The sequence below is a fragment of the Osmerus eperlanus genome, chromosome 26, assembly GCF_963692335.1.
Source record: "Osmerus eperlanus chromosome 26, fOsmEpe2.1, whole genome shotgun sequence".
NCBI classification, from domain to species: Eukaryota; Metazoa; Chordata; class Actinopteri; order Osmeriformes; family Osmeridae; genus Osmerus; species Osmerus eperlanus.
The window spans coordinates 8,024,345-8,040,405 of NC_085043.1; the positions used below are offsets into that span (position 1 = coordinate 8,024,345).

Below are 16,061 nucleotides of genomic sequence, written 5' to 3' on the forward strand. Positions count from 1 at the left end.
TTGCGTGTCACGTCGACGGCTTGATGATAACACAATTGCTTCAATTGTAACAGCATGGTTGCTCTCTTAGCACCAGGTGTGACCTGAACTATACCTGTGAGCTGGAGGGCCTTTCTATTACAGCCCCCAGGCTTAGCACTGCACCACAACACTGGGCATTCAACAGGGATGTGTCTATGGTGTATACGAGTGTGTGTGTGTGTGTGTGTGTGTGTGTGTGTGTGTGTGTGTGTGTGTGTGTGTGTGTGTGTGTGTAGGGCGGTGCAAGAGACCGAGGTTGATGTCAGAAACATGTTGCTCATGTGCTGCTCACAGAGGATGGAAGCTAAGTTTGTACACTAACAGGTCTGAGAAAGGCTGCCTGTAGGTGCAGTAATGCAGGTGGAACAGGTGAGCTCACCGAATGGAGGTGCGTAAAAAATGATATGAATGGCAAACTTGGTTCTAATGATTACCTATCAATTTCACACACACCGAGGCTGAGGATGGGGAAAACATGGTGCAAAAGTTGCAGAATAATGTGTTTCTGTGTGTGTGTGTGTCTTAAAGGATGAATGAGAGAGAGAGGGGGGGGGGGGGCGAGATTTATAGAATGAATCTGCAGTGGTTAAACAAGATCTACTTGATTACTGCTAAACCGGAGTACCGGAAAAACGGCCTTTAACAGTGATTTCCATTGAAACCTTATTTGTAGGCCTACAGGAATGCGCTGAGCCTTGGCAGGAATAGATTTTGCTTCTCGAAAACCCGAAGAACCGAGTGATGGAAACACGTGTGCCACTAACCATTGGCTGCCGGTTCCATCAGTCAGTCAGAGGCAAGAGCATTGATGATGTCGAGGCAGTCCATCAGACATCGAGCTAGGGGACCCATTAAAGAGCCGTTTAAACGTAGAAACCGACATTAGCCTAATGCGAAAGATCGTTGTCAGTTCATTCTATTATTAGATTATTGCTTCAATGAACCGAAAACGGTGGTTAACTATAGAATCGGTGTTTCAAAAGATGTGTGTTACGGCAGGCCTATTGTTTCTCACCAAAGACAGTAGGCTACTGTTACGATCAGCAAGAGGTTGCTTGGGCGCATCATCCATTCTCCTGTCAACGCGCAAAGCTTCTGCACAGACAAGTCAAACTGACAACTGGACCAGTAACGTGACTGTTCATTCAGCTTCACACATCAGTATTACTTGCCATGCTGGGTTGTGATGTCACAGCCTGGACCAGTGCAACAGGATCGGGGGCATTTCTATCTTACTTAAATCCACCTGCCACTCGGGAACTGGGAGTTTGAAGGAGAGCGGTTGATATCAGCATGGGAGGTAAGCGCAAACCTGTATTTATGGATTATCTTTTTGGTAGTCTATTTTATACGCTTGAGATCTCGTTTAAGAATGTCATGATGTTGAAATGTAGGCTACTAATTTATTGGCGACCGCCGAAAAGCTAATCCACACGAAAAGTAGAAAAAATCTATATTGGGTAAATTCCACGGTCACCTTTTAAATACAATCAACGCACTTAATCCGGTTTGTATCTTCTGTACCAAAATGATGTTCCCTGTTTCAAATATTTATGCAGATTCTATGAATTACAACGAGTGGGCTATTTCTTTAAGATAGGCACAGTGTCGGTGGCATGTTATAGTAACATTATTACAATGCAGGCTACCCCCTACTGCAAAGGAACGTGGGAGCTATTGGGTGAGCCGGTGATAAGGCAACCACTAGTTGGACATTTGTTTATCTCCAGAACAGAGAAGAACAGTCAACTGAAATTAATGTTATCAGTTCCAGCTATGCTTTGTTAACATAGTTACTGGCACTGAGAATCCAAACTACAGGGAAAACAATAGAAAAGAAGTAGACTAACGTTTGACGATTTAAAAGCACTTTTTGCCGTTCTCTCTTAAAGCGTTCTACTCCGCTGAGAAGATGGCAGGTGTCTTTTCATATGAGAGTTCAGATCTGGATTGGTGTGAAGATAACTACAAACATTCCGAACACATTGTCGAATACTTTAACACGGTAAGAATGCGGACCGTTTGTGTGCTATTTGAAAATGCTGAAATAACCACATAAACGTTGTTCTCTATGTCTGTTCATCCAGGGCACACATATACGGTGTTTTGGGGTATTTTGGCATTGTTTCATCTGTTGCGTTTTTACATAGCGACTACACTTAACTTGTACTTCTCGTCTTCTCATCACCTCGCACGTAGACGAGCAGTTTCATTTTCTTCATCATATCTCCGATCATGCTGTACCTCCTGCACCCCTACGCCAAGGAGAGGAACCTGGCCATCCATCTGGTCTGGACCATGATGATCTTTGTGGGTGTGTGTTGTCTTTCCTCAAGCATATTAACTTTTTGCTCTGACCTTACCCAACTTTATGGGGTGTTGTGAAACTAAACACACTGTAGGCTATATCAATCTACCCTAAATTGTAGTCTTGTGATATGACAACATAGTTGGCTGAAGTCATGCCTCTTCCCCCTGTGTGTTGACGAGGTCCCAACCTGTTTTCTTTCCCCATGCAGGCCTGTTCTCCATGTACTTCCACATGACCCTGAGTTTCATGGGTCAGATGCTGGATGAGCTATCGATCCTGTGGGTGCTGGCCCTGGGCTATGCCCTCTGGTTCCCAAGGCAACATTTCCCCTCCTTTGTGAAGGACAGGTACGTCGCCACGGAGAAGTTTACCCTTGTGTTTACCTTAGCTCCGGCGTTGCCGCCGCCCCGTCACTCTGCAGGATCACGCCTCCTCCTTTCTTTCTCCTCTCTGAACAAACGCAGGCGCACGCCACATTCCTTTAATTAGACGCGACAGAATGAGAGGATCTTTTTACAGGCATGGCCAGGCTGAAACTGAATCTGTGCAGGGCCAGGACACAGAGCCGCAGACCGGCACAGATCTGTGTTGACTGGGCAGTAGGAGAGTAAGGGGTTCCTGGGCTACGTCTGAACACTGAGTTAATATTTAAAGACAGGGTGGGGAAAACAAAAATCATAAAATATTAATGAGGCTGTTAGAAGAAGCTCAACAATTTGCAAGCAAAGCCCTGGGTCAATACCTCACATTGATTTTTCCTTCCTGAGCCCTTATCAAAGTGAGATGAGGAAGTTCATTGCTCATGCTTCCCTCCGCTTCTCCTTCAGGGCCAGCTTCTCCAAGATGATCCTGGCGATCACCGTGGTGACCACGCTGTCGTGCTTTGTGAAGCCCACCGCCAATGCCTACGCCCTCAACTGCTTCGCCGTTCACGTCCTCTTCTGTCTGGGCGTGGAGATGAGAAGGTACACGGGTTCAAATCCCACAGCAGCTCTTGCTGCCTGCATGCACTCTGCTTTTCAATTCAGTTTAATTCTATTCATTTAATTTCAATTCAGTTCAGTTCAGTTAGATTATATTCAATTCCATTTACTTCAGTTCAGTTAGATTATATTCAATTCAATTTACTTCAGTTCAGTTAGATAATATTCAATTCAATTTACTTCAGTACAGTTCAATTTCATTTTTTCATTTAACTCATGCCAATTAATTAATCCCAAAGGAAATTCAGGTGTTCGGGTAACTCCATATGCGAAGGTGCAGAATACAGAAAAACAGAGGTTGCACACACAACAGATACACAAACACAACAGATACACAAACACAATAGCAGCAATGAAATAGCAGCAACAAATGAAGCAACAAACTCTGCCTTGGAATATAACAGAGAAAAAATGTCTGTATAAATATTTCAATACTATCTTAATGCTACATATCCCCCACCCCCCACCTCCCCCTCACCCCCCCCCCATGTTAAAAAGAAAACCTGTTCTTCTAAATGAATCACATATAAAATGTACAGAGGTAAGAGTGATCATCCTTCCAGCCTCACTGTTGTCCACTGTCCTCAGCTGTGCAGACCCCAAGGTCCTCCAGCTGGCTCGCTCCTCCGTGGGGCTGTGGGTGCTGGCCATCTCCTGCTGGATAAGTGACCGCTTCGGATGCAGTTTCTGGCAGAAGCTTGACTTCTGCTACCTGCATGGGATCTGGTAATAATAATAATAACAATAATAATAATAACAATAATAATAATAACAATAATAATAATAACAATAATAATAATAACAATAATAATAATAACAATAATAATAATAATGCCTTTTATCCGCCTTTCACAGCACTCAAAGAACACCTTACATCTATGCGGATTCTCTTTTCCAGGCACATACTGATTGTGGTGGCTGTGGCCTATGCCAGCACTCTGGTGGCCTACCTGGATGCCACCTACGAGATTCCCTACTCTCTGCCAGGACTCCAGTACTGGCCTTGCAACAAATGGGCAGTGGGCTTGCCTTACATCGTCCTGAGAGGTAGTGCCAAGACACACAAACGCTGCTAGAGATCCTCCACGGCACAGACCTCATCCTCTCCAAGACAAGAGACTTGCCGAGGGCTTTGGTGATGATTGTGTGATGCAGTTTCATGCATACCGGTTTGAAAAAAACAAAACAATGTTTGTCTGTTAGTTTGTTATGTGATAAAAACACTTGAATCGATGCCCGTTCAAATAATTGGCATGTGTGGTAAGATTTCACTAACTGCATTCTTTATGAAAGACATTAATGCAAGAAAAGGTGAAATGTTAAAGTATATTTGTATGAATTGTATATAAAATATGCAGTTTTTGCTATTGTCTTACACTGTGCATGCACAAATGCATAGTCTGTACATAATGGTCTTAGTTCCATGTTGTTATGTATGTTTTTGCATGACATCATGTTGGACTGAAGGGAGAGCACAAGCACTGAGATTATTTTATTTTCAGGATGAGCCTTAGGGCTGAATCTCAACCAATCCAAGGGCTTTTAATAGTTTTTAAACAGTCCACACTGTATTCAATCTGGAGATAGACGGCGACACATTTACATTACATTTAGTCATTTAGCAGACACTCTTATCCAGAGCGACTTACAGTAAGTACAGGGACATTCCCCCCGAAGCAAGTAGGGTGAAGTGCCTTGCCCAAGGACACAACGTCATTTGGCACCGCTGGGAATCGAACTGGCAACCTTCAGATTACTAGCCCGACTCCCTCACCGCTCAGCCATCTGACTCTCCACAACGTTATTGGTGAATCGAAAGTGTTGACGAGCCACTCAGATTAGTTTGACACAGTATCTTTGTGTTAAGGTGTGCAATTCGTTTACAGTGCATAGAGGAAGTCACCTTTACTTGAAGTTGTTTTAATAACCTTGTTAACAAAATATATAGTGTTTGTTATTGGTGCAGGGATATTAATCCTATTGTTGTTTTTCAGTCTCAGGTCTTTACATGTGTACTAGGATGTTATATATTCCACTGGACATTTGCTGGAGCTCATTCATGTATTTTTGTATGGATTATTGAGTAAAATGAACTGCTGGACTAAAATTGTCACTGAACTGAAAGTTTCGGACCTGTTTTGTGGGACTTTTTAAAATGTGTATTTCAAACAAAGACAATTCCGGTGTAAAAATATACGTCAGATTTACATTTTGATAATTTGGCAGATTCTTTTATCGACAGCGACGTACAAATAAGTGCATAGAGAAAGTGCAGCAGAATGTGTTAATGTACCAATAATTCATATTCATATAAACAAAATGGGGGACAGATTGAATCTCAGCATTCGTATGTCTTGCAGCCAAAACACTGATGAGGAGACTGACTGAGACTGAGTCTAGATCCTTGTGACTGACTGGAGGGGAAAGGCAGAGAGAGAGAGAGAGAGAGAGAGAGAGAGAGAGAGAGAGAGAGAGAGAGAGAGAGAGAGAGAGGGGGGGGGGGGGGGTAGGGAGAGAGAGCTGTGGTCTCCTGGTCAATAGCAGTGGCTTGTTAATCTCACATCAAAGTTTTCATCCCAAATTCTTCCCTGCAGTGATCCTGCACTGCCAGTTTACTGGTCTTAAATAGGCAACTTTTATGAGAGCCCCTGCTGCTCTATTCAGATGATGTGGTTGGAATTGAACCAGTGCCCCATCCCATTCGAGGCAGCAGACTAAGCAGATTGTTCATGTCTGTTATAAGATGTGTATTGTGTTACATTTCAAAAAAAGAGAGAAGTAGCTCAAGACAAAAGTACCGGATTTATGGTAGAACTGTGATTGATTTTGTCGAGTGTTTGTCATGTCTATAAATAGGCCTGACGTTAAAAACACAACTGGATTTTATCTGTAAATATCCTAAAATGTTTTGGAAAGTTTTGATTATGTAGAATAGAAAGTCGGGATGCACAGTTATGAGCTAGTTTGAAATTAAATTTAAAAACATAGAACCTTAATACATTCGTAAAAAGAAGTAGCCTATATACGAATATTGGAAATCATTCGATCGAATGCCTTGTCTTTTACGTTTGTATTTTGTCTTAGGCGAGTGTTTTTTTCAACCTGTATTGTTTTATCAAGACGCTGCAGAGCTCTTGAATTGTATTTGATGCCCGTGAGAAGTCCCACCTCTAAATAGTTTTGGTTGGTTAGATACGAGTAGCTTAAACTTCAGAACATCTGATTGGATGAGAAAGCTTTCTGTTTTGGTCGCATGCCAGCAGCCGTCTGGAAGGGGAGGGGTACCGTCTGGCTTCCGGTTATAGGCTGAAGTTGACACACAATGAAGAGCTGGGAACAACCTCGCGAAACGCTGCTGTAAATAAATAGAACAATCACTGAAGCCAGAGAATCATGGAGAATCAGGTAATGTGACTTTTGTGTCCCCCTGCGCTTTACAAACGTTCATTCGAAAAATGCTCGAGGGCTGCGCCCGGGACAGGAATGAATGCCCTGTGCTCGTGAAAAAATCCTGCTAATCGAACTCATAGTTGGTTGGCTCACGGAGCTGTGTTGCTCGCTAGCAGCCACACACACGCACAGGCACAGTACATCGGTATTCAGACATAGCGAGCTGGCTAACGTAGCTAGCTTCATTCAGCAGTGCATAGCTAACTGGTTAGCCACACTGTCGGGCACACAAAGGGATTTTCACCTGGTGCTATTTTCTGGCCCTGTAGCCATGTTGAAAGGCACTAGCACTGCATATCATAACCTGGTTACAACCATTTTTAACACTCGCTTCATGCTTGGGTTTAAAGATCTCGGCCCTTCGCTTGCTAGCTGGCTAGCAACTTAGCCGAAGCGGCTAAGGCGCCGGTGGAAAGGATTGCCTTCTTCAGGTTTGGGGTGGAGGGAGGAGGGGTGTGTACCTTAACGGCAAGTAATTGGGATCGAGGGGTTGAATCAATATCATATGACATTTTAAACAACCGCCTGTTCAGCACTCATGATGATAATATTGGAAACAAGTCCAACTTGTAGCTAGAGATAAAATATTGTCTTAGTTTCCAAATCTTATGTTTGCAACTTTGACCAAAGCCGTGTTAAACTGTTCGGAATTGATAATCGAATTGTCAAATGATCTCACAACTTATCACGTGTGATGAACAGTGGAATTTCCACCCCGACTTTGAGAAATAAGACTCATTCCGTCACACGCATGGTAACCATGAAGAAAAGGTCAACTCATGACAAGCTACTCGCAAATGCTCTTCTTATCTGATAAACATAGGCCTGCACTACTTGACATTTTGGTAAGCTTTGTACGGGCGCCATTCATTCGGAAATATTGCTGAGAATCCGTCATTGGACTGAGAGAACGTTGGTAGAAAGCTGCCCACTATTATAGCAGAATATGCTGACCGTAGAACTTCATTGGTTTCGTACCAATATGGCATCATGGTTCACTGTTACATGAGATGGACATGTTATCATTTCCTGATTTATACTCCAATATCAAACCATGTCCTGTGAAGTGAGTGCGACTTTGTGACTGGTCTACTTTGAGGAACAGACCTCCAGTGAGACTGGGGGGGGGGGGGGGGGTGTAGTTGGGCAACATTTTGTCTCTTCTTTAGTGTCTGTCTTCAAAGGAGAGTTTCAGTTGATTTTGCCCCCCTTGGTGGGGATTAGTTTGGTCATTATGGTTGTTAGACTATTCCCAAGGCGCATGGTGGTGCCTTGTTTCTTAAAGGTGGGATATCTGCCAAGGGATAAACAAAACTGCAACGTCTTCTTTCTTTTTTATTGATGTGTCTTATTGTTACTGGAAAGTGAACGTAATGATATCAGTCTTATCAAATCCGAGAATGGTGGTATGTTGGTTATGGTGTTGTGTCTGTGCAATGAGTAGTTATTTGGGGTAGTGTTGTCTGGGTTCTGTAGAGTAGTGTGTGGGTTCTAAAGAGTAGTGTGTGGGTTATGTAGAGTAGTGTGTAGGGTATGTAGAGTAGTGTGTGGGTCTTAGAGTAGTGTGTGTTCTAAAGAGTAGTGTGTGTGTTCTAAAGAGTAGTGTGTGGGTTCTAGAGAGTAGTGTGTGGGTTATGTAGAGTAGTGTGTAGGGTATGTAGAGTAGTGTGTGGGTCTTAGAGTAGTGTGTGTTCTAAAGAGTAGTGTGTGTGTTCTAAAGAGTAGTGTGTGTGTTCTATAGAGTAGTGTGTGGGTTATGTAGAGTAGTGTGTAGGGTATGTAGAGTAGTGTGTGGGTCTTAGAGTAGTGTGTGTTCTAAAGAGTAGTGTGTGTGTTCTAAAGAGTAGTGTGTGTGTTCTATAGAGTAGTGTGTGGGTTATGTAGAGTAGTGTGTAGGGTATGTAGAGTAGTGTGTGGGTCTTAGAGTAGTGTGTGTTCTAAAGAGTAGTGTGTGTGTTCTAAAGAGTAGTGTGTGGCTTCTATGGGGTAGAACTGCCTGTGCTGTGGGGGCAGTGTTAAAGCCAGAGGGTTCTGGGTGGCTGCTTGGCGGGGTTGTGGGGGGTGGAGGCTGGGGCGGCTGCAGGCTGGCTGAGGGTGTGGTAGGGCCTGGAGTTAAAGGGCATTGCCGCCACAGAATGACCGGGCAAGACGCCAGGGAGAGGAGGGGGCCTCTGTCTGTGTGTTTGAGAGAGAGAGAGGGAAAGAGAGAGAGAGAGGGGGGAGGGAGAGAGAGAGAGAGAGAGAGGGGGAGGGAGAGAGAGAGAGGGGGGAGCCTGAGAGTGCCAGACCAGCTCATCTCAATCCTGTCTCCTAATCCCCCCACCCAGTTCCAGCTCATGGGCAGCACAGAGTAGGAGCCAAATCTCTGCATTCTTCAGGCCAGGGCATAAAGTCTCCCCCCCCCCCTCTTCCAAACCCCAGTGTTTACCTAGGAGTTGTCCCCATTTTAGTATGCCTAGACCTCTGTCCTGTTGTGCAGGTTTGGTGTATGAGTGGTAGTTCTGTTTCAGTCAGGTGTGTAGCGGTGGCAGGGGGGTTATTTAACGCACATATCGAGTGTTTTGTCGTTGCTGTGGACAGTATTCCTAACGGTTACCACCCCCCCCCCCCCCACCCCCCGTGTGCCGCTGAAGTGCACCGTGCAGGTGAAGCTGGAGCTTGGTCACCGAGCCCTCCTCAGGAAGAAGGTGACCTCGGAGGGGTTCACCCACGACTGGATGGTGTTCGTCCGGGGGCCCGAGACGGGAGACATCCAGCACTTCGTGGAGAAGGTGGTCTTCAGGCTCCACGAAAGCTTCCCCAAACCCAAGAGAGGTGAGCGCGTGCGGAGGAGGACCGCTTTCGACCACAGGACCCCCCCCCCCCCCCGTTGTGTCTTAACCGCGTCCGACCGATGTGAGACCCTGTTGCCGTGGCGTCCCCCCCGCCTGTCGCCGTACTGACGGCTGTGCGTTTTCTCTCTGCAGTTTGCAAGGAGCCACCTTACAAAGTCGAGGAGTCGGGCTACGCCGGGTTCCTCATGCCTATCGAGGTCTACTTCAAAAACAAGGTAACCTCTCCTCATGTTGTGTCATCCCGTTTCAATACTCGTTTTAGTGACTCGTCGGGTGGGCTGGAGAAGGCTCTGCCGCCGAGCGATGCGGGTCTCCTCACTGTTCGCCGAGGTGTACTTTTCAAGAACGAGGTGAGTGTCGCGGAAGAGCTTCTCTTCTTCGTCAGACGAGCCCTGCGCCAAAAGGCGCCGCGGCTCCCTCAGGAAATGGGTCGGTGTCACATGGGCTCCTCCCCTGGAGAGTCGATACCCGCAGTGCCTGAGCCTGGTTGTTTACACCGCGCGGCGAGCCAGGAAAGAGAGACGGGCACAAGCAGGAGTTTTCCTTCGACGCGGGCTGTTGCCGGGGGCTCTGCCGGGGCCCCCTCTGGCTGTCTCTCCCCTCTCTGGGATCAGCCTCGTACCCAGCCACCGCCTGGGACACCTGAGAGGAGAGCTTTAATAACCAGGGCAAGGTTCCAGGCGGGCGGGGAGTGGGGGCGGGGATCCCAGCACATTTCTTATTTTCATCTTCCCTTTATGGGTGTGCAGGTGTGGAGTGTCTCCGTGGAGCAGGAGGCTGAGGCACGGCCTCAGGCTCCTTAATCCCCTGTTGGACAGTTAAAAGGACATCAAATTGATGTTCTATTTGTGCTTTGACTTTCCGACCCCGGCCTCGCTGTGGAAGCATGGAAGGAGAGGAGACACGTTTTCTATCTCTTCACCACATAGCCGTGGCTTCGTGTGTGTGTGTGTGTGTGTGTGTGTGTGAGGATGCCGTTTCCCCTAGTGCGGAATTCTTTGTGCTTGTGTGTGTGTGTCTTTGAGAGGTGTGTGTGTGTGTGTGTACACATACTCCAGGTATGCCTGTTATTGACTAGGCAGTGGGTAGAGCCGGTACTGTTATCTGATAGGCTGATAACGGGAGACGGCTCACAGAGCTTGTGAAACCCTTTCCAGGAGGAGCCAAAGAAGGTCTGCTTCAACTACGACCTCTTCCTGAACCTGGAGGGCAACCCGCCGGTCAACCACCTGCGCTGCGAGAAGCTCACCTTCAACAACCCCACCCGGGAGTTCAGGAGGAAGCTGGTCAAGGCCGGAGGGGTGAGGTTTGGAACGGGGTCCGAGGGACGCGGAGGGGTGGGGATCGAGGATGGGAGGGGCGGGGGAGGGGGGGGGGTGAGAGTTTGGTTGTGGGAAGGGATTAGCTGTCTGCTGGTTTTGCATCGTCTGTTTTTGCAAGTCTATTTTCGTGTCTCCCTTTCTCTCTCTCTCTGAAGTTAGTTCTTTCTCTGTTTGTTGACATTCTGTCCCCCCCCCGTTCCTCTCTAGGTGATGGTGGTCCCAGAGGGGGCGGAAGCCGTCTCCAGGCCCAGCCCAGACTACCCCATCCTCCCCACCATCCCCCTCTCCGCCTTCTCAGACCCCAAGAAGGCCAAGACCTCCTCCCATGGATCCAAGGTTAGACCAGCCCTTTCCCTGTCTCTGGTCTACACCTCTTATCCACCCCATTCGCAACACGATGATTCCCATTTGTTGATTGAGTTTTTCCTCCACGACATAAACACAAGACTATAGATACATAGGTAGAATGACATAGACCCAGTGAAGACATCTGGTGTGTCTCTCCCCCCAGCAGGAGCCCAGTAAGGAGGGCAGCGGAAGCAGCAGCAAAGCCCCCAAGCCCCACAAGCTGACCAAGGAGCACCGCGAGCGGCCCCGCAAGGACTCCGAGAGCAAGGCCACGTCCAAGGGCGACAGCGACCGCGACGGAGGGGGAGGGGGTGGCGGGGGCGGAGGAAGCAGCGGCAGCAGCAAGAGCGCCCGGGAGCCCTCCTCCTCGTCCTCCTCGTCCTCCAAGAAGCCCGCCGACGTCAAGGTCAAGGACGAGGGCAAGGTTGTGCCCAAGGCCGCCTTCAAGGAGCCCAAGCTCACCCTGAAGGAGGGCATGTCGCCCAAGGGAGGGGGGAGCGGGGGAGGGGGGCCCCCCCCGCCGGAGTCCAAAGCCCCCGGGAAGCGGCCCTCCACGGTGGAGTCCCCCAAGCCCAGCACCAAGAAGCCCAAGAAGGGCAGCTCCGAGGGGCCCAAGGGGGCCCCACCTCGGGTCTCCTCCTCGTCGGTGGCCGCTGCCCCCTATTCGGAGAAGAAGCCCCGCAAGGAGAAGGGCCGCTGGCCCAAGAACAAGGCCGACTCCCAGGAGCCCAAGGAGCCCAAGAAACCGCCCGAGTCGGACGAGTCGAACTCGGAGGACGAAGCCTCGTCTAAATCAGAGGTGAGGACGAGCCGCTGGCCTCACTGGGCCTCTCCCCTGGGTGGAGCCAACCAATGACACACCGCTGAACTCTCTATGTTTCTCCCTCTCGCTTCTCTCGTTCTTTCTCGGTGTCTCTGTCTCGCTCCTGCAGCAGTCGGCCCCCTCCAGCCCCTCTAATTCCAGCTCCAGCTCGGACTCCAGCTCGGACTCGGACTTTGAGCCGGGCCAGAAGCAAGGCCAAGGTAGGCCCCGCCCACCAGGTCCCGCCCACCGGGCCCTGTGTCTGGATGCTGCTGTGTTCCAGGGCTTCACACATAATGACCCTCCTCCCTCTCTCCCCTCCTCCCTCTCTCCCCTTTCCCCTCCTCCCTCTCTCCCCTCCACCCTCTCCCATCCTCCCTCCCCTCCTCCTCCCTCTCTCCCCTCCTCCCTCTCCTCCAGGGCCCCTGAGGTCCATGGTGGAGGACCTGCAGTCGGAGGAGTCGGACGATGACGACAGCAGCTCGGAGGACGGCACGCCCGTCAAGACAAACCCGCCCAATCGCGACTCTCGGTGAGAGCGAGCGTGAGCTTGACGATGCTGCTGTTGATTCTCTTGTGTTCTGTCTGCCCCGAAACCTCCGAGCCTCGAAACAGAAAGTTCTAGAAACCTAGAAGAGAAACCTTTTTAGAACGGTTATTGAAAATGCACACACACACACACGCACGTGAAACTTGTATATGATCGTTGAGGTTACACACTCACCCACAACAACTCTTTAAATGGTTAGTAAAAATCCCCAGTGTGGTGTGTCAGAGAGTAACCGCTCCCCTCCCTGGTCAGGCTCAGTCTGGACAGTGAGAGCGACAGCAGCGACGGCTCTCACCGGCCCAGTCGAGACCCCGCTACCGCCCCGCCCAAACACAGCTCCTCCAATAACAAGGTGAGGCTCCCCGATTGGACGCTCCACCCGTCCGTCACAGACTTTGGCCAGCTCCGTCGATTGTCGACTCGAGAGCCGTCGATTCAGCGGTTCCCGAATGAGCAAACATGACTGCCCTTCCTGTCTGAACTACCTTTCTTTCCTTCTCCTCCCCCCCCCCCCCCTCTTTCTCACCCCCTCATCTGTCCGTTCCCTGCAGGTGTCGGGCAGAAAGAGTCCAGACATCTGTCGCCCGGAGAAGGTGTTGAAGAAGGGATACGACAAGGTAGGAAGGGTAAATCAAAGCTTATTTTCTTTGCATCTCACACACCATGACCCAACACCTCCAGAGTGTGCTCTCTACCAGGTTCTCTGCTAACTCTCTTTCTCTTTCTCTCTCTCTCTCTCTCTCTCTCTCTCTCTCTCTGTCTCTCTCTCTCTCTCTCTCTCCAGGCCTACACAGAGGAGCTGGTGGACCTCCACCGCAGGCTGATGGCTTTGAGAGAGCGCAACGTCCTGCAGCAGGTGTGTGTGCATTAGTGTGTGTGTGTGGTGTGTGGTGTGCGTGCGCTCACGGAGATGTAACGCAGGTCACCCTAAGCTCTTTTGACAAAGCGCCACTAACCCCGCCCCCTCCTTCACCCCCCTCCTTCCGCCCTCATCCAATCAGATCGTCAACCTGATCGAGGAGACGGGCCACTTCAACGTCACCAACACCACCTTCGACTTCGACCTGTTCTCCCTGGACGAGTCGACCGTTCGCAAACTACAGAGCTACCTGGAGGCCACGGCCACGTGACGGCTGGGCGGGGCCGGGCCGGGGGGGCTCCACGGCCCCCCCGACCCCCCGCCACCACCCCCCCCCTCCCCCCACCAGACTGGGCTGGACCAGAGAGCAGCCACACGTGCACATTCACGCGCTCACACCAGACTGTACTGAACCAGAGAGCTACCGCACGCACGCACACACGCACACACACCAAACCTGACAGGCGATGTGGAAGAACAGGCGAAACTGAAGAGACACCACACACACACACACACACTCTGACACACCAAATCAGAGCAGGCGCTGTGGAGGACCAAGCGAAGAGGAGGAAGGGAAGGACTGGATTAAAGAAATAGCAATGCAGAGTGGCATGAGAGCAGCTGTTCCTTTGCCTGGACTGTACTGTACTCTGCTGTACTGTACTAGACTGGGCTGTACTAGACTGTACTGTACTAGGCTAGACTGTACCACGCTGGGCTGAGAGGACATGCTTGGGAGCTGGTGTGTCTAGTCTGCCTGGGGATGTATTCTATATGTTTCTGGTTTTGAGCCTGTCTGTAGAACTGTGGAATGTGACCGCTCTCCTCCCCCCCCCCCCCCGCTCTCCTCCCCCCTCCCCCCCCCCCCCCCTGCTCCCCTCCCTCACCCACTCTAGCCTTCTAGCCTGCAAACCCAACATGCTCTCCCTCCCCCACACTTGCACTCCCTTACTCAGCACAACACTCCTCCCGCCCGCCCGCCCGCCCTCCTTCCCTTCCTCTGCTCTCAGCTGGAGTTCATTTCTCTGTCGGCATATTCCTTTTTGTGTGTGTGGTGTGTGTGTGTGTGGCTGAGATGATGCCTGTGTGGTTGGTAACTTTTTCAGTGTTCCTGAGCCTTGAGCACAAGCAGCGTCCTGTAGTGATCCACGCACACGCACACACACACGCATCTGGCTTCCATGTCTGTGAACCCCCCAGCACACGCACACACACGTTGTTAGTGCCAGTTGGCTAGTGTGTTTTTCGGATGTGTCTCGTCTCTTGTGTGGATGTCTGCTGTTCCCACTTCTCCCCTCACAGAGTCTTGACCTCAACCCCTCCCCACCCCCAGCCCCCCTCCTCCCCTCCCAGACCCCCCTCCTCCCCTCCCAGCCCCCCTCCTCCCCTCCCAGCCCCCCTCCTCCCCTCCCAGCCCCCCTCCTCCTCCCAGACCCACGTGCATGAAAGGGCTCCACTGGTCATGGACTAAGCTGGGAAGGGGTCACTTCTGAATTGCCTTTAAGTGGAGGGGGGGAAAGCAGCCATAGGCTCTCAGATCAGAACCTACCGGGGGGGTCAAGGGTCACCTGTTTTTTTTTTTTGTGTGTTTTTTTCTTTTTACATTTTATTTTTCTACTTGACACAATTTTATTATTTTTTGATTGCGGTTCAGATACCTGTGAGCTATGAATGTATGGTTGTTTATTTCCTAGGGCTAGCAACAAACCTACTACCCTCTTAGTGCCTTCCTGTACAGGCCGCTCTGAACGGCCGTGCTGCTAGCCGCCTAGCTAGCCGCCCGCTAGCTCTGGTTAAACAGCAGCGTCCCACCTCTCAACAAGTGTTAATGGGGAAGCCTGAATATCCAGTTTTGTCTTAACTTTTCCTGTCCCTAGTCAGTAGTTTTGGTGGAGCAGGTCTGTGGACCACAGGCCTGTTCTGGACCTGGCTCCCCCAGGGACATCAGTGATCATGTTGTGGATGTGGTTCTGGATGTGTGGGCTGTAAAGCTGCCCCCTTTGTGACCCCTGTGTGACCCCTGCCTCCGTCCCTCTGTGGATGGGTCAGCCTCAGAGAGACTTCCCCCCCCCTCATCACCCCCCCTCCCCTCTGTTCTAACTAACTGTATTTATTCTGATTCTGATAGCTTTAATAGTTGTGTCTGTTCTGTTGCCCGGCTCTGCAAGGTGTGCAACCCCCCTCCCGCCCCGACTGTAGTGAATGCCCGTTGCCGAGGACTCGATGTGGCTTTGTCACCGTGGAACAGCGTCTGCCCCCCCCCCCTCCTATCTGTCTAGGTGTGCCTATGTCAACAAAACTCCCTCGTTGTGATCACTGAGAATGAACTTTGCAACTGTGTGATTGTGATGATGTGTGTTTGGGAGAGGAAAAGGGAACCTTCCAGTCTGTGTGAGTGTGTATGTGTGAACTTTTAACCTTCAAGTCCTAGTTCAGGAACTTTGACCTTTGATCGGGCACTCAGTTTGTCCTGTGTCACGGCGTGGGGGCACAAGGGTGAAAGGTCAGGGGTGAGGCAGCGCTACCAGAGTAGCCCCACTGTCTACCAACACTCAATGTTTTTATTTATGGATCTCTGCAC

At 49.9% G+C, this 16,061-nt stretch overlaps 2 protein-coding genes across 4 annotated transcripts; both read left to right on the forward strand.

The window, feature by feature from the left end:
- Window positions 1-845: 845 nt before the first annotated feature.
- On the forward strand, window positions 846-5,439 carry acer1 (alkaline ceramidase 1). The gene is made up of 7 exons (XM_062452716.1): window positions 846-1,321; window positions 1,914-2,026; window positions 2,221-2,335; window positions 2,541-2,679; window positions 3,160-3,297; window positions 3,904-4,041; window positions 4,214-5,439. The coding sequence occupies exons 1-7, from the start codon at window positions 1,315-1,317 to the stop codon at window positions 4,389-4,391; spliced, it is 828 nt and encodes a 275-aa protein (XP_062308700.1). The 5' UTR covers window positions 846-1,314; the 3' UTR covers window positions 4,392-5,439.
- A 1,162-nt stretch (window positions 5,440-6,601) lies between these two features.
- mllt1a (MLLT1 super elongation complex subunit a) lies at window positions 6,602-14,357 on the forward strand. Of its 3 annotated transcripts, none has more exons than XM_062452824.1 (12): window positions 6,602-6,720; window positions 9,399-9,579; window positions 9,732-9,814; window positions 10,757-10,900; window positions 11,129-11,257; window positions 11,433-12,068; window positions 12,202-12,292; window positions 12,492-12,603; window positions 12,874-12,973; window positions 13,173-13,247; window positions 13,406-13,477; window positions 13,623-14,357. In XM_062452824.1, the coding sequence occupies exons 1-12, from the start codon at window positions 6,709-6,711 to the stop codon at window positions 13,749-13,751; spliced, it is 1,764 nt and encodes a 587-aa protein (XP_062308808.1). In that variant the 5' UTR covers window positions 6,602-6,708; the 3' UTR covers window positions 13,752-14,357. The 3 variants fall into 3 exon arrangements, with proteins under 3 accessions (XP_062308808.1, XP_062308811.1, XP_062308810.1); XM_062452827.1 differs by having other exon boundaries at window positions 13,173-13,238; XM_062452826.1 differs by having other exon boundaries at window positions 11,436-12,068.
- Window positions 14,358-16,061: the final 1,704 nt, after the last annotated feature.